General features: G+C 45.5%; 1 protein-coding gene across 5 annotated transcripts in view; it reads left to right on the plus strand.

Annotated features, from left to right (window-relative positions):
* LOC146820739 (uncharacterized) overlaps window positions 1-18,745 on the plus strand; it is a 669,677-nt gene that overhangs the window by 153,147 nt on the left and 497,785 nt on the right. For 2 of the 5 annotated variants that reach the window (XM_085611512.1, XM_085611513.1), the window contains exon 1: window positions 9,308-9,838. The exons of 2 other annotated variants lie outside the window; for them this stretch is intronic. In XM_085611512.1, the coding sequence (XP_085467638.1) occupies window positions 9,610-9,838 (229 nt within the window). In that variant the 5' untranslated portion in view covers window positions 9,308-9,609. Of the gene's footprint in view, window positions 1-9,307; window positions 9,839-18,745 lie in introns of those variants that run through there. One more of the 5 variants, XM_085611514.1, reaches the window with a different exon arrangement.

The raw sequence follows: 18,745 nt of genomic DNA on the forward strand, positions 1-18,745 counted from the left end.
ATTGATGGCCCATGTAGATGTAACATAAGAAAGGCGCCTTCTTATTATTGTTGCTTGTTATATAACGCGTGAAACCAACCCACCGGTCTTGGCGCGCTTTACACGATCCCCGTATTTACATTACACGTTCAGGAAAAATTAACAGGATGTAAGCCGATACCAAGATTCGAACCTGCTTCCTCAGCTCTTAAGTCGACAGCTCTGGTCATTACGCCACAAGAGGATACACCGGAATTCCGAGGGACCACGTAATGTCCCGCAACACAGGGTGTGGACGCGCCGTAAAACCAACTCACAACCCCCGAGGTCTATAAACGCGCCACATAGTTGATATATCACGCGGCCCACCCGCCGGCATTGGCGCGCTGCTAACGATCACCGCACCCCCTCAACGCATTCCGTTACCGGAAGGGGTGCGCACCGTCCCGCGATACAGGGTGTGGACACAACGTGGAACCCACACACCACCCCCCGAGGTCTATCAAGCCGCGCCATAACGTTGCTGGGCCGTGCCGCTTAAACGTGAAACCGGAGCACTCCCATTGCCGTTGCATAGCGACCACACGCGTGAGGCTTGAATACATGTTGGGATTGAATACATGACCTGCCGTCCGGGCAGGGGTCGTTGCAGCAGGCACTCGACCCACATCGCTAACTTGCACTCAATTATTTGCATAACAGAAACTGCGCATAGACAGGGATCTATACAGCCAATGCTCGTAAAGCCACAGTTCTAAATTGTCTTCGATTTTTTTTTTTGGACTTCCCTGTCAAAATCGAAAGCCTGACATGGTGACGGTACTGACTGTTCACCCATAAATGCTATAGTCACAATAAAGGTTGCTTCATGTTTAGGCGGACAGAGTAGCAATAGTACAGCGGGAATACACAAACTGCGTCAAGACGTAAGAAACCGTGAGTACATGTTATTGTCATGACCTAAGATTGAGTTGATGGCCTTCAACATGCTGTGCCAAGGACGTTTCTAACTGTCGATATACGTCGACAAATAACAAGAAGATCGGCATCGAACACTGGCATAACTACCAAAAATAGAACTCTGCCTCGTCAACATCCCACATGCTGGGCTGAACCACGTGCTTCTTTGCCGCCCGGAGATCAGCGCAGCGACGCCACCTTGTCCCAACAGGGACGGTCCACGATGCCAAATCGCATCACAATCGGCACCCGCGCCTCGCAGCAGGCAAAATACTCCGCACAAACAACCAAGTCAACAGAAATCCCAACCCTCTGTACGCGAACACCGCCCGACATCGAATTGCAAGTAACCCATACAGCGCGTTGCAAACCTCCCGAAGCGCGGGCGTGCAATACCAGGGGGGGTAGTAGGCCCGCCACTATCGCTCGCGCTCTAAAGGGGCTTCCCCTAATAGCCGACCGACCCACGTGGACCTACCCAACCGGAGGCAGTGTTCAAACGGGGATGACCCACGAAGCCAAACTGCACCACAATCGGCACACGCGCTTTGCAGCAGGCACATCAACCCTCCGCACGGTGCTAGCGAGCAGAAGCCACAGGCGCCGACAGCTGCCCCCGCTCTCGCTCTCTCGCCCCACCAAGTTTCACTTGGCCATTGCTGCCGCGCCTAACCCCGCTGACCCTGGATGGATTCGGTAAAAGGACCCCACACGGGCAACCACTCACTGGACAAATCCGCCCCCCACTCCAAATGGGGCCCGGGACAACTGCAACGGCGCCCGACTGTCCCCCGCATAGCCCACACCTGGTCCAGTGAACAGCGGACGTAGCAGCAGGCAGAACCGGGACCCTGACGTTGTTTGTTCCCTCGCCGCCACTTTCCATACTGGCCGCAGCAGAGGGGAACTACAACTCCCGCCATTCCCTGCCTTCCACCGGACTTCCTGCCGGACACCAGCGCGCCCGGAGGCGCTATTTGATCTGAGGCTCCCTCGGCAGAGCGGGGGGTTCTTACCTGGTCCAGTGAACAGCGGACGCAGCAGCAGGCAGAACCGGGACCCTGACGTTGTTTGTTCCCTCGCCGCCACTTTCCATACTGGCCGCAGCAGAGGGGAACTACAACTCCCGCCATTCCCTGCCTTCCACCGGACTTCCTGCCGGACACCAGCGCGCCCGGAGGCGCTATTTAATCTGAGGCTCCCTCGGCAGAGCGGGGGGTTCTTACCTGGTCCAGTGAACAGCGGACGCAGCAGCAGGCAGAACCGGGACCCTGACGTTGTTTGTTCCCTCGCCGCCACTTTCCATACTGGCCGCAGCAGAGGGGAACTACAACTCCCGCCATTCCCTGCCTTCCACCGGACTTCCTGCCGGACACCAGCGCGCCCGGAGGCGCTATTTAATCTGAGGCTCCCTCCCCGTCGCGGGACGCGCGCGGGCGGCGCCGGGCTGAGCCCGGGCAGAGGGCGGGCCGTCTGTGGCCGTCAGGGGACGGAAGAGGCTGGGCTGGGCCACCCCCCCTTTGATTTGCGGTTTGGACAAGTGCTCTCCTCATCTGGATTAAAGGTTAGTGGGTGCATTTATTCACCATGGGGAAGGCATCTGCAAACCCCTCTGGTTCGGGCCCTAGGAGTCCTCCCATCATCACGTCGGCCCTGGAAAGCATGATAGAGGATGCTTTTCTGTTGGTCACATCGGAAATCGAGGCCACCGAACGGAGACTTTCATTGGGTCAAAATACTCTTATTAACGAAACAGTCGATCTACCTTTGTCCCGTGGTGTGGTTAATACTGACTCTCGGACCCCTGTGCCGCTCTTACCTAACATAATAGTTGCAAACCCTACCCAACATAAAAGTTCTTCTGGATTAATAGAGGTCAATCAGTTTGCCACCCCAATTATTGAAATAGCAGACTCACAGCAGGAAACGGATGCTGTTCCCACCACCGCTAAATCAGCTCCAGTTCCTAAGACCACTGGAGGAAAAAGAAAGAGTGGCATTACTAAAGCTCCTATTGCCAAAAGGAAACAACCCCCACGCAGCAATAAAACTCAACCCACTCCTTTGAGTTTGTGGACACGTGGGAAATCTATAGTAAATACGGGACCGGTTAATGTAAGCACACACTTACAGGGCCCAATCAATAGCACTGATGCCTCATTGACCATTACCGCAGCAACTAACTCATCGTGTATACAAACACAAACTGAGCCTACACTTGTACATGGCATGCCGGGTCGGCCATTTGAAAACTTAATTGATACTATTGTGGACTCAACTTTTAATCAACTGAAAAGTCTAATGGATAAACAATTTAATCTTATTTTTAAACGTCTGGATAGACTGGAAAGCCTAGTTAAGAAGGAAGATGCAAAAAGGAAAGGAACTTTTATCATTGATCATTGCAGGGGGGAACGGTTACTGAAAGACATAGAGGCCACCATTAAGGGGACTCAAGAAGGAAGTGGCAAATGCACCTTAACTGCAGCAGATAACATATGTGATAAATGTGATGGCAATAGGATGTGCTTGCCCAGCGATTCCGCTTCAAGTAATTTGGTTAGCACCCCATTTTTGTCAGCAACATCTGTGATCGCCAATCCCCCCGTCTCCCCCTACATCCAACAGCAGCTCCCCCCGAGATAGTACCACCCAATCTAACTACACCTACTAACCATGAGTTAACCATCCCTACCCGGCCTACAAAACATGCCACCCCGGTACTTAACCTACCGCCGGAGGCATGTCCTTATGTTTTAATTTTAGCCGGGGCACCTCCCCTAAAAGAGAACCAAAGTGAGTCTTGGGATCAACTCAAGAATAAGTGTATTGATTGGTTATGTAGGTTCAAGGGGGTGGGCATGGAGACTGCTAATGCAATTCTGATGGTGAGACGGGTGGGATGGGTTGGTCCCCTGATGAAAAATATTGAGGGTGACTGCATAGTCATAAATTTCAGGTACCCCCCCCCTGGTAAAAAAGATTCTAAAATGTAACACTTTTCATCCTAATACTGCTACGGCTATAACTGCCTTACCACTGGGCTTCTTCTACAGACCACCTCAAAGTAATCATCACCCTATTTTACCAACTTATCCCGTACATAATCGGTTCAATGTTTTGACCGATTTGGAGGGCCAGGACTGACTTCCGTGTAAATCTTCAAACACTGCATCACTGCCTAGGGAGGTATTATCAGTTAATCGGGCTATGTCCAATCCCAGTCCTACCGAGAACCCTCAAGTGGCTAGCTTGGCAGAGCGTATCCCCTCAAGTACTTCCAATTGTACTCACGTGCCCTTTGCCCAACATTTAAAAATATTAATTTGGAACATCGCTGGCCTAAAATCAAAAATGAACATAGTAGAATGGACCAATATGGTCAGCAATTTCGACGTTCTAATGTTCCAGGAGACCTGGTGCACCAGTAGCTTGCTACTTGAGGGTTTTGTCTGTTTTAATAGTACTGCCCCAATTCCTGAAGCTGGTCGACCCAGCGGGGGCCTATCCACATGGATAAAGATTACCGCAGGATGTACCACTAAACCCTTATGGACAAACGATAGCCATCTTCAGGCCACAATATACTCAAACGGGATTACGTTATGTTTTATTAATTTTTATAATAATGATTTTAAATCACTCCCGAATAAGAATTTTATCGTTTTATTTGATTTTATCGATGATTTGCTAGCAGGCAACAAGTTTGGGAAATTGGACGGCATCTGCTTAGGGGGAGACTTTAATGCACATTTATATAATAGAATGGCGAAAACCATAGCCCCATCCTACGTGACTATTTTATGTAAAAGAGGGGAAGAACTGTTCAACTATTTATCCTCTAGGGATCTAACCGATGTAATGGCAAAAGCCGGTGGATCTCCCGATACTGATCAGTTGCCCACCTATATAGGTCGTGGCTGTTCTTCCACCATTGATTATGTTTTTATATCATCGACCCTTGAGAATTGTCTTGTCAAAGCTGAGGTCCTATCAACTTGTTACAGTGACCATAACCCCATTCTGACAACGATCAAATTTGTTAATAAATCTACTAAAAGGAAAGAAATTGGGGCAAGGGATTTGGTCGCATCCACTGACAAATGCAGAGTAATTTGGAAAGGCATTAACAATAAAATCTTACTTGAAAGAATCATAAAATCTCACCCCACAATTGTGGAAACATGTTTGTCCTGCGATTGCCAGGACACAGAGATTGTTGAGGCTTTTGTTGGCCTTTGTTCTGCCATCAAGCAGGAAATTTCTAAGCCCATTAGACATCACAATAAGAGCCAAAGATGGTTTGATGGGGCCTGTTCACGGGCCAATCGGGATCTGCGTAAGGCACTTGCCGATAAACCTCGGAACATGACACTGGTTAAGGCCTTGAGAAAAAGTTATAAACAAGCCACAAAACTACGCTCTGATGAGATTTTAAAGGAGAGGTGGGATTTACTGGCACGTACCGCAGCACTGAAAGATGTGACTGGGTTCTGGGGCGAAGTAAAAGCTCTGAGGTCCATGGGATCCAATTTAACCCCCATTAACTGCAATATACCAACTAAATCATGGGAGGAGCATTTTGCTAAAATATACACAGCCCCAGTAACAACCACAGATTTTTTCTGTACAGATATCAAGGTTGTCATTTCCATCTCCGAAGTAGAAGATGCCATTAATCAAAGCGCAGGGAATAAAGCCCCTGGTCCTGATGGACTATCAATCGACTTGATTAAATCTGAACCAGATTTTTGGTCTCCTTTGCTGTGCAATGTCTTCAACAATTTGTCCAATACTAAAATCCCTGATACTTGGTCAAGTAGTGTTATTGTGCCCATCTTTAAAAAAGACGATAGATTAAACCCTAGTTGCTACCGCCCCATATCTCTAATAGATAACACACTGAAGATTCTGGGCAGGGTGATTTTTAACAGAATCAGACTTTGGGCAGAGGAAAATCACATTCTCCATCCCTGCCAGCTGGGTTTCAGAAGCAAAGTGGGAACAGTTGAACAATGCTTGAATTTAAATCTCATTTTAAGTAAGTATACCGTCGCTAAAAAAGTCCCCCTGTATTTGGGTTTTATGGACCTATCGTCAGCGTTTGATTTCGTAAACCGTTCGAAACTCTGGGAGATTCTTTTAAATTATGGATTAGATGAGTCACTAGTTCATTTTCTGGCACATTTGCATAGAGACCTAAAAGCACGAGTTAGGATAAATAAGGAGGGAGAGGTCTCCGGGGATATTTTAATTGGCAGAGGGGTCAGACAAGGTTGTGTCTTGGCCCCTCTACTTTTTATTCTGTATATAAATGAATTAAATAAATCCCTGTCTAATCTTTCATGCGATGTGCCGAATATCAACGGCAACTCACTCCCAGTACTCTTATACGCTGACGATGCGGTCCTGATGGGCCGCACACCCAAAGCACTACGCACTTTAATTACGGGATTTGTCTCTTTTATGGCGGGTTTGGATTTGTGTACCAACTTTAAGAAGTCATATATTATGTCTTGCGGGCCCAATAAATACCGCATCAATCATATAGTTTCTGGTGATAACATCTTAAAAAGCACAAGCACTTTTCCGTATTTGGGCTTGATTTTTTCAGAAACGGGCTCGTGGTTGGCTCACGCAGCACACGGCAGAAACAAACTTGCCAAGGCAGTTAATTCAATTATCAGCCTACAACAGCCGAAGAGGGCAGAGGTTATGTTGCCCCTAATACAAATTTACAAATCTCAATGCCTACCAACCGCTACTTATGGTGCCGAAGTGTGGGGGTACGCTAATAGCAGTGGCATCCAAACTGAAGAAAACAGATTTTGTAGGAAGGCTCTGGGGGCCCAAATATCTTCACCCACTTATATCTGTCACAAAGAGCTAAACCTGCAGTATGTTGAGGACTTCATTAAATCTCGGCCAGCTCTTTTTTGGTTGAAGATTTGGCAAAACCCGGCAGCAACCCTAACACAGGAAATAATCAGTGACTGCCTTAAATGCGATAGGGGTAGGTCAATACCATGGTTGAATGCTGTAAAAGAAAGCTTATCTAGTGTGGATTTGGAACACATCTTTTACCATCACCACAATGCAGAGAACACGAATATTAAAACAGTGAGAGAGCTACTATATGACTCATTCCGAAGGGATCGAGAACGCTCAGAGTTTCCTAAACCATCAATAATTAGATATATTTCCATTCTGTCCTGTCCGGGATATAACATAACCTCCCCACAGGAATATTTGAAAAGGAATATCGGTAGATGGGACAGGAGCATTCTCTTTCGCCTTAGGGATGGGAGCATAAAATACTCACTTTGCTTTCCACTTGGTTTTAATAAAAATCTTGAACATTTGTCCTGCCCCTGTGGTAATGGTTTAAAACAAACAACCATACATTTTTTGCTTTTTTGTAATTTTTACACTCGATACACAAAACAGTATTTTATCCCCTACTTCAGGTCACAAGCTATTACTGACTATAAACTGGCATATATCGAAATATTACAGCTAGGAAGTGATGAGATGATTTTCAGAGCAAGTTCATTTTTGCAGGTGGCGATACGTTCGCGGAATACGATGGTTATTATATAAGACTGCATCTATTAGCTGTCTTTGTTCATCTATGGCCATCATTAGATTACCATTTGCCCGGTATATCTATTGATATCGTCAGTCTGTACATCTCCTCATGACCCCGATTATATGTCTGGATAAGTCTGATCTATTCGATTTTGGGTGGACAACTCGCACTAATATACTTAGAACATGTTTTTGACTGTTTTTGACTGTTGCTTGCCAAATGATATAACTGTTGATGTTTCATTGAATATACCTGCACTTTATTTGCTCTTCCTGTATTTCTCTGCCTATACCTGCACTTAGAACTTTGGATTTGCTCTTGTTTTTATTACTGTTTTTAAACTGTATACTTTTAATTTCTTGGTGTTGATGAACTGTACTTTTATGGATATTTTTTATCCGAATAAAGACCATTTGACTTGATAGCCCACACCGCCGGGAAAAGACTACGTGGGAGGGGGCAACAACACCCCTGCACTCACCGGAAAATGCCGACGCCAGGACCCGACAGCGGAAGAACCGACGCCAGACAATGGACTCGCATCACGCGTGTCCAGGCAGGAGCGGCGCGCAGGACACAGAGGAGGAACTGGGCGAGAGGGCCCCCTAAGTAGGGGGGCAAGCCGCGCCCCCCCGCCCCCAACGGCCCGCCTCGACACTATAGGGGGTCATAACCCTAGTGGGCGTAGGCCTCGCGCGCGAGGCAGCAAAGGGGGGAAGGCTCCGACGGGCGGCCACTAAAATGCTGCCCTGCTGATGTCCCACTGCTTGGGACGCGGGCAGCGGCATTCTTGTTCGCTAGGCACTACATCGCCATTTCCAGTCACAATTTGTTGTAGGTCCACCAACCAAAGCCTTGTCAGTTCTAAGAAAATTAGAGAAAAGACACTCCAGGGGCGGGGCTCATCCTTGTGGAACTCTGTACTATTGAATCCCAGGCCTGAAACTGGTTTTCTCACATTCCGGGGTTTGTTGAAAGCTCCTGTCTTCAAGGAGGCGTAGACTTAGCCCAGTCCCTTTGCTAGACTTCACATTCTCTTTTTGACATAGGCCAACACATTAGACAACGAAACCTGAGGTCTCTCTAAAGACTTCCTCCAAGGCATCAGCGTATTCCTATTCTTTTACCCAGATACACAGACATTCACTAGCTATCTTCATAATATTCCTCACTGACGGTCAGGATGTGGATGAGGGTATCCATGAACACCTCATCCACTTCCTTTCTTAAAGTGCTACGAGGCTTGTGCAATGTGGTTTGCAACGCTGTATAAAAACCCAGAAAAAAATCAAAATGATATTTCTGGTCCGAAAGTCCCTCTGTACAACTTTCCAACGTGAACAGTCTTTTGAGTTTTTTTTTAATACTCTGACATATACCAAAGCCGTTCGTTCAGAATTGGCTTTAAAAGTGTTTGCTAGCTGTCCCATCTCCCCTGTATGCGCAATCACTCGTTTTTAAAAAAAGAAATCCTGTTATTTACAAGGAAATATCCCCGCATTTGCTTTATTAACGAGCTCCTTGATTCCCTAGGAACAAATAGGATTAAAAAAAAAATGTAATGCCCGTAAGCTAGAAAAATATACGCCTATTACATTGCCATTAAGCAGATGTGACTTGCAACTGCACGCCTCCATTTTGAATACTTTTTCGACAACTGGGTAAACCGGTTCTTCTCTCTGTGCATGCCGACAAGGAGTACAGTGCCTGCAGCTGAAGAAGGTGGTGACTGCGTGATGTCACTCTGGCACAGCTCAGGCTCCCTTTGTTTATTTATGCAGAGAGGCTTCCCCTGACCCTGTCAGCAGTCGCGATTTCGCTTGGCTCCCTGCAAGTTTGTTGTTACAAAGGCCAGGCTTTGTTCCTGTCCCAGCTATTCCACATGGCAGTGGCTGGCATCCGGCTCTGAGCACACCACTTTGGAGGGTGGCTGGCAGCGTTGCCGATGCCCCACGTATTCCACCAGCGCTGTGTATGTGTGTCCTCGAAACCATCCGTTCTAATTGCCTTTGCAGCCAAACGTAGCAGCGCCAACTGGTCCACGGCCCTCGAAGCGATTCCGTCTAGGTCTGCCCTGAGGAATGGGGCAGCTGTGCCAGGAGTGCTGGCTGGCGCTCCGAGAGTTTCTGAGCCGGCTGAGTGAGCTGTGCTCGAACTGGGCCTACAAGGTGCGCGAGCTTCTGGCGCGGCTCTGCGACTGTTGCTGCCCGTGGCAGGGCGCTCGCGCCCGGAGCGGGAGTCTCTACAGGCCGGTGTTGCAGAAGCACGAGAAGAGGGCGGCGCAAGAATTCCTGCAGCACTTGGAGAACGGTGAGGGACCGGCTGACACTGGAGAAGGCATATGAGAACGGGGCCGGCTTTAGGGCAGTGCGACGGGCATTGACCTGTGGAGGGGTCGCTGACTTCAAGGGGGTGGGAGGGGGAGGGGGGGGGGGGCTTCGTTTAGCAATAACATGATTGGAGAGATGAGGGGCGCTTTTGCCCGGTGGCAGTGAGAGAAAATCGAGAAGGAGGTCATGGGTGTGGGAGCGCCAAAAATGATTGTCGCACAGGGGCCACCAGCGCTAAAGCCGGCCCTGTATGGGAAATGTGCGTGGAGTGAGCAGGGAAGGTTGGGAGGTGAAGTTTGGGGTCGCGTCAGGGTGGGTTGGTGGCCCAGCCCAGGCTTAGTTGTTCAATGCTGTACGACTTAAAGTGTGGTTCGGGTAAGGTCTGTTGGAGCATGGGGTAACCTGAGCGTGGGTTGTATGACGCTCTGCCAAATTTTCAGTTTGCGTATTTGTTATTTCCAGTTTTACAGTGTGCCTTTGTGTGGCGCTTCTAAGTTGTATGCGTGGCATTTTATTGTAAGCTAAACGAATGTCTGCTGCTGTGTCATCATTAATGCCAATTTTTACTAGGAACATCTCAAAAGAGACGTAATGTGTCTCTCTTGAGACCTTTCAACCTTGTTCTTACTTAGCCCGAAAGATACATTATGACTCAGTGTAGCAAGATAGCAGAAAATCTGCCAACCTGTTGACACACTCCAATAATGGAGAAGTCAGGTGTGTAAAAGGATGATTTCATGAACATTAATAGAGAATCAACAATTTTGTAGGGTCATAGAAGTTTAAACCATGGCGCCCAGGGTAACCACCTTCCAGTTCTGCCAAATACACCCCAACACTCATGGCTGCACAGGGCTCCTCCAGCACTGGAGTATTTGTATACACAGCTCTGTTAATGACCCTCATGTTTTGTTCTGCAGCATTCATGTATTGGTACATGTTTGTCCACGCAGATAAAGAGAAAAACAAAAAAGTGATGCATGAACTGCTCAAAATATTATTGGCAACTGGTAATTTCTCGAAGATTGGTGCTGCTCAACCGCTGTCATACTTTTAATGGCCATTCGTCATCATTTCTCCTCAGGGATGCTGTGCTTATAATGGGCAGTACTAGCACTTCTTAACTTAGAACGGGCTGTCATGCCGTCTCTGAACTGTGTCATCACTTCTCAACAATAAATGTAGTGAACAGTATTGGGACTTCTCATCAGAGCTGCTACCTATTAATGTCGCTTTATTGATTCTATACAACAAAGCTGCTGCATAATGAGATGGACAGTATCAGTTTTACTCAGTGGCACTGTTATACTTTCAGTGAATGATACCAGTGCTCATCTTTTACAGCATGTGGCAGACCCGGACATAAAACCTGTCACGTGCTTGACCAGAATTTTTTGCACAGAAAAGAAATCATTACTGCAATGTTAATTTTTCTACCTTTCTGTCCTGGTTCGGCCATCGTGCCATTATTTATATCTTTATATCCCACAAGTCAGGAACCATTGTTCGGAAAGTCAAGTGGGTGAAAAAATGTAATCCTTAAAGTTTAACGTTCACATGTCATCAGATGAGGTGCAGACTACCCATGGGTGCTCCGGGGTCAAACGAAATGAATGGCTTTGAACTATGATAACTGTTGTGAATGGCTTTCTCATAGCCTCAACTGGGAAATCTCTCTTCAAAGAAGAAAACTCTGTCAAACAGGGCAAAAGCCAGGATTTCTGAACTGGCTTTAATTGCAGCAGAAGGTGCTTGGGCTTACAGTCAAGGAGAAAATTGGGACATTATAGGCAAGAGTGGGCCTGTACTACCTGACAAAAACTGAATCTGATTTAAAGCAATTGTGCAGATCATATTGGGTGTTGTAGCTCACCCTCAGCTCAAAAGCTTTTGAAAAATGAAAAAAAATATTTTAAAACATAATCACCGCTTAAAGTTGGCTAAATAGTTATATGTATTACAGGCAGGTGTGCAATCAGGTTTCATAATGTGCCAAGGCCTCTAATTTTTCAAAATGCATATAGCACTCTTTTCAAATTAATTTTACTATGTAGCACCTTCCAAATAGATTTTCTGTTCTGTGTTATGGAATGGTCAGGGTGATTAAACCCAAGGTTATACGAGTCCTACAACCATAGACCATAGACAACAGAGTTGGATAAATATTACAAGCTCACACAGCTACGCTACTGTAAAAATATCCCGCAAATCACAAGCTCAAATAGCAGACAGTTAACACCAATGTTTAAATGCTCTAGGCTCAGACAGCACTACACACAAACGATGAAACAACTATGGCAGGAAAAACACTCTGACACCATGGAACCAAAATCATCAGTAATCCTCCCAAACTCAGCAGGAATTATCATCCAAATATGAGCCTTAAATATATTTAAAAAATGCTGTATTGTTTGTACAAAACATTAGCTTGCGAGTTTCTGGAAATGTAGAGATGTAACTATTAAAACCAACATTTTCATTTTCGATAAAAAAACTCAATTCCGACAAAGGAAGCGTGCCATTGCCATAAAATGTTTTCTTTTCCAAAAGAGCAGTTTTTAATTTTGTGACCCTTGTTATAAATATTGCGTTGAATAGTGTATTCTGATCTGAGTATTTACCGCAAATGCAAAGCACTACATGCAGTAATTATCACACTTCTGCGATTTTCACCAGGCGCATTTTGCCAGGAACAAATCATGGAAAATCGTCTTTCTGAAAATAGCCAGAAAAAAGTGAAACTTGCAGTAATCTGTGCAGTACCTACTTATTCCACATGTTATCCCTTACTGCCCCCATGAGGCGAGTCTAGCACAGGCACCCACACACAGAAACTTTGTGTGTCTGTGTTGGCACAATGCATGAATGTATTAGTACTGCTGTGTCCACACACTGATTGCTACTGTCCCTGCAATGGTACATTACACGGAGGACCCTGGGTTCCAATTTGGGAAGGCCAAGCCTGCCTTTTGAAAACATGAAGAGTAGAGGAATCCGCACAGGCAGATTTTTGTATTGCTGCATTCCTGTGAGCTGGGTGGGACACACTGGAGATGGGAGAGAGAGAGAGTGAGAGACGCCCCCTGTACACTTTAAAAGGTGCCTGTTTCAGTGATAGATCACAAGGACACGTCTCAGGAAGAAGATGGGGCTGATAAGGGACTCTTAAAGGGTAGGGCTAGGATTACTCTTTTTATTCATATATCACTGTGGCAAACATCCAGGTGTGAACTCTAGTCTCTCCCATGGCCTGTGTTGTGGGACCATGAGCTTCAGAGTCTCTCCTGCTGGGACAGACAACCTTTCAAGAGGAAGAAGAGAGAGAAAGTGTTCTGGTTAAAAGAAGCAGAACCCCACATAAAACTTCAAATACCCACACCCTTAATCACGTTTAGTGTCTGGAAATGAACTATAAGAAGGGGATTTTGAGATCTCAAGATTTGTTATCTGCCAAGCAACAAGATGGGCTGCATAAGGAGGGGAAACTGCATGTCCTGCAAGTCCCCATTCTGGGTGAGGAGGTATTACTCATGGAAACCAAGACCTCCTGCCCTAGAGCACAGAGGCTAGACTGCTTGCCAAGACCAATGTTCCCTGTGAGGAGGAGAAGCGCATTGGAGGTAGCAAAGTCCAGTGGGGAGCCCTGCAGAAAGGACTTCTGTTGTGAGGTATTAGGAGTTGGGGTGCACTGAACGTGTTGTTGCCCATGTACATGATTGTATCGGTCACCCCTATATGCCGAGAGGGGGCAGCTGTGGACAGCTGTGAATTGTGTGCTATGCAGGGAGCGTGAAGCCTGCACTGCCTTGTTGCGGTGACCTCATATGCCACAAGGGGACACCTTAGAAGTGTCTGTGTAGACACGGCGTTAAGAGGTGTGTGCCAGGAGGGGCCACCATGGTATAGGTGGCTGCACAGGAAAGGTTGACGCGTTGCCAGCAGGTACAGCTGGAACCAGGAGAGGCTGCTGGTACAGAGTATTGCAAAGTTTTGCCTGTTGCCGGGAAAAACTCAATCTGTATCCTGTGGGTCGGATTTGAGCCCCGAGACCTGTCCCCTGTACCGTCCCATGGACAATGAAGGACATCAAGAGGACTTCACTCCGTCGCTGGGACCCAGTCGGCAGCATGAAGATCAACCACCTCCCACCGTGTGAGGAAAAGCTGAACGTACAGCACCAATGGAAGCCTGGAGCTCCTCCAATTGCTGTTGAGGTTGAGCACATCATTCACAAGAGAGCTTGTGCCTGCTGGGTGCTGCCATGCATCCGGTGGGCAGACCAACTTGACCGAGCAGGACTAAAACATTGCAAGTCCCTGCAGTCGGGCACCCACTGAAACACTGAACACTTCCTTGCTGCTGGAGCAGGGAAGACTTGATACAGGCTTATCGGGCCCAGGGGACTCGCTGCTCAAAGTGCTGAGTCACTTTAGACACTTTTGACTATTTTGTAAGAGCCAGAGTGGACTTTTGAGTAAGGACTACTAGTGAGAATTCCCTGGATGCGACCACCAGTGAATAGGGAATAAACTCAACCACATTAAAAGGAAGTGGGTGGGACAGGGATTTGCCAGTTAAACACTAGAGGCCTGGCCTAAAGAGGATTGTGTTACACTTACAAATGTTGTAATTCTTCTTTGAATGCATAGCATTAGAAATAAAATACTTATTTTTAATTAAAAACATGTATTTGACTGGATATTGATTTATTGACATTACTGCGTGCACTTTAAATTATGAGTCATGTTGACTAAATCTACACTTTCCCCCGAGGGAGCCTTTAACTTCTTGTCCTCAGCTACCACTGAGAGTCAAGTTGCGAAAGGGTACTTGGCTTAGTTGCTCAGGATCTCTAGCAGGTTGGGCCCTGGGGTATAGGGAGTAAAAGGTCTCAACAACCACGATTTTGCCCAGTAGTCCTTGTGAGCCCTGTGTCCGTCTAAAAGGGGTTCTGATATTCATATTTTTAATAAACAAATTGTCATGATGCAACAACTCCAAACCTAGCAAAATCTTGTGCATGTAACTTCACTAATCACCTCCATAACTGAATCTATTATTCCACATCCTAACCATCCGAGCCTTAAAAAGCCATGCTGAATCAACTGTAAATATTCCCAAGTCACACTCTCATTCCCCCCTCACAGCTGATTGGCCCCCACCCCAATGCAAGCAACCTCTTTTTATCCTAAAAACATCATGTAAACCCGACACAAAAAATACCCTGTCCACAAAGAATCTTTTCTGCCCTCCTTGACAGTCCATATCTGTTTCATAATCACCACATCTTATCGCCCAACACCTTCCCTATTGTATCTCTAAGCTGCATCAAATAAAGGTCCATGCCACAAATGGACAAATGAACACAGTTGTCCATGAAAAATTGCTTCTCCTCGTATCTAATGTTTGGGTGCACTATTCACCCCATACCCTCTTCTTTCCAAAAATTATTTAGCTCTGTTGACTTTCTGCATAGCCTTGTCTGTCAATTTCCACTGGCTTTTTGGTCCCACACCATTCTCTCCTAGGGGAAAACAAAGGTGCCACCCCACAATCTCGTCACCTCTTTCATGTCAGTCTTCATGGCATTTATCAGGGTCATACCCCTCTGCTTCACTAGTTTTTTCCCCACTAAAGGCAGTGCCAGGATATCAGGACAACCATTGCCCCTACCCATCTGGGCCAACAATGGTAGCAATTCTTCCCATCACGCCCCCACTTTCCCGTTCCACTATTCTGGTTTCATCGAATCCCAGCTGCTTCTCATGTGGCTTCATGGCTGCCTGCCTTTCCACCCACTTAATGAATGAGTGGCTGCATACCAAAATAGTCCTTCTGAGGTATGAAACCTGCAGACAACCAAAAATACACCAAATTAACTTATAAATTCAACAAAATACATTTTCAGATCTTATGTATTTCTTATAGCAGTTTAACGACCAGTGACCCAACCACTTAATCCTCTCACTGCATCATTCCTTCAGCTTAGCTTCCGTCACTACCCCTATTCTAAATGAATGTGGTCAAAACTCACTTTGTAAATCCAACTCTTGCACTACCTTACGAAACTCCATCAGCAAGTAAAAACTAGTATGCCTCAACCCATACCTTTGCAGGAACATCTCTTCTAGTCCCCGTACACCTCCTCCACATAACATGTTTCCTCAAGCTTACCAACTAGCCCTTCACCCTTTGATGTCTTCAACTTACACAACCAAATCATGATCTTATCTCACATACACTCCCCATCCTTCCTCTTTAAGCCACCCACTTTCCGAATCTACAACATCTCCAACACCCTGAAAGCTCCCAGAAACATCCATAACATCAAAATTTAAACATAACATCCCCCCCACCCATCCAAACAAATGCTTAGGAGACTCCTCAGCACCTTCCTTATCTCCATCTATAACAACGATCTCTGTACTTTTCCCCATTCTCTCTCTCTGGCCTAATCCTCCAGCAACCCGAGGTCCATCTCGCCCCCTCTCGGCTCATAATCCCATAACAGCTTGCCATTGAAGGCTATCCATGCCAATTTACCCAAAAACGTAACATGTGAAAGTCCTCCCTAAATCTTACTCTTGATAAAGTGGACAGCATCCCCTGTTCTCCTGTAAACCTGTACACCCCCTTGTGTCCGTCTTTCAGTTCCAGATGCCTAAAACACTGCCTAAGCCTGAGCATACGCTCTTCTTGCCATCCTTCTATCTGCCAAAGGTCCTTGGGAATCTCTATCTTTTCTGCACCTGCACCTGGTTGAAATCCATGGAACCTTCTCCATTGCAAATGAGATGACAGATCCACATTGGCATTGTCTACTCCTGTGACATTCGCTTTGAAACAAATATGCAGTTTTAGACAGCCCTGCACAAAAACACTCAGCAGTTGCAGCACTTTCAATTCTCTAGCTGATTTCCTATTCACTAGTTTCACCTCTGCTGTGTTGTCCATTTTGAACAATACCTTCTTGTTCCTGAAATCTGCACTATACAGTGCAAAAGCAACCATCAGATGAAAGAATTCCAAAAAGGCAATGCTACGGCCGTCCTGCTTCCATTTCTAGGGTTACAGTCCACGCACCACTCCCCTTGCCAAAATGGGCCGAACCCACCACTGTCAGACGCATCTGAAAAAATCTGAACATTCCACTTTGTCTCTTCTCCTAATCTACACCAGGAAATTCCATTTAAATGCTGCAAGACACCTGCCCCATTTTCAAGTTAGCCTGTACATCTGCTGAAAGCCTCACTATGGGAAGGGGAAGGGGCAGGGATAAATTGGACAGAGACAAGCCAAGCCTCCTGCAGAATGTACAGCCGCTCGTACCACCCTACAAGGAAAATTAATATGCCTCAAAAGCACATGCACCTTCCTCACTTTGACCTTGTTCTCTGACAACATGTCCTTCAGGAGCTGCACCATTACTCTTTTCTTCGCTTTTGGCTCTCTTGTCTACTTTCTCATCAAGGCAATCTCTGTTACCAAAAATGATAGTACTGTTCTTGTTCCTATTATCTTTTCTTCAGCCAAGCCTACACCAAAATCTGCTATCAGCTCTTTAAATCTAGCCAACATCCACTGGCAAAAAAACCAATGGGGGGTTTTGGCTCTAGAACAGCAAGGCCGAGCCCACTTAAATCAAATAACAAAATGATGCCAATGCTGATGCTCAACTCCTACCCTATTCACAATGCATCGAAATGAAACCATGCCACAAAAAAACTTTTTTCCGTTAGATTTAATCAATAATTCTGTAAAGATTCACATGTATAAATTACCAGCAACAAAATACAAACATTTTTAAATTTTAGAAGAACAACATCCAAGCTCCCTTTGCCTTCAGACTATTTGATTGGACAACCACTCGCCCATGCAAACTTCTCTTATGCGCACTCTCCACACACCACTTTCTCTATCAAGGTCAACATGCCAATCATACCGTCAATGCACTACCCTCACATACCAGCACACACATACCCAAAGGAATTTACATCATCGAGTGAGTGGGTTTTTAGAAACTTATATTGGTGTGTCAATGGTTTCAAATATGGTACTCCATATTTTATAATGAATGATGAAAGGTTATACTAGTGTATGATGAGGTGTATCAGATTGTCACGTGGATGATGTCATCAGTGATGTCATTTGAGATGTCATCAGTGATGTCACTGACCATGTCATGAATGATGTAATATGTGACATCATCAGCAGTGGATTGCGGGCGCGCGAGTTATAGTTTGTAGAACTAACTATAACGAAGGAATTTCAATGGTTTTGTACGAGTGAAATGTCCAGCTAACTATAACACCCCTGAAACCTATGGTTTTTTCAGTGAATTTCTAAGGTTTTTTAATTGCCAATTCCTAACTATAACATGTCTGAAACCTATGGTTGTTTCAGTAAAATTCAAAGGTTTTTTAAATGCTCATTCCTAACTATAACATGTCTGAAACCTATGGTTTTTTTCAGTGAATTTCAAAGGTTTTTTAAATGCTAATTGCTAACTATAACATGTCTGAAACCTATGTTTTATTTCAGTGAATTTCAAAGATTTCTTAAATGACAATTTTTAAATGTAATAATAGTTATATATTTTTTTTATACTGATTTTCTACATTTTTGTAACTTTTTATTTTTACATATTTTATTTTTGAAATGACATTATATATTTTTAATATAAATGGATTTTTTTTTTAAATATTGAAACTCTGGTTTTTTGTTTTATATATATTTTTTAATATATTTATATTATTTTTGTTATTGTTTTTTTTTTCAAATTTTTTTGGGGAGTCGCGCACCCAAAGCGTACCTTTCTCGATCACTACACGGAACCTAGCCGCCATTTTAGGATGTTGTGTAGGATCCGTATAGGATGTGCGATGGG

Source organism: Triturus cristatus, chromosome 6, assembly GCF_964204655.1.
Source record: "Triturus cristatus chromosome 6, aTriCri1.1, whole genome shotgun sequence".
In the NCBI taxonomy this organism is placed as follows: Eukaryota; Metazoa; Chordata; class Amphibia; order Caudata; family Salamandridae; genus Triturus; species Triturus cristatus.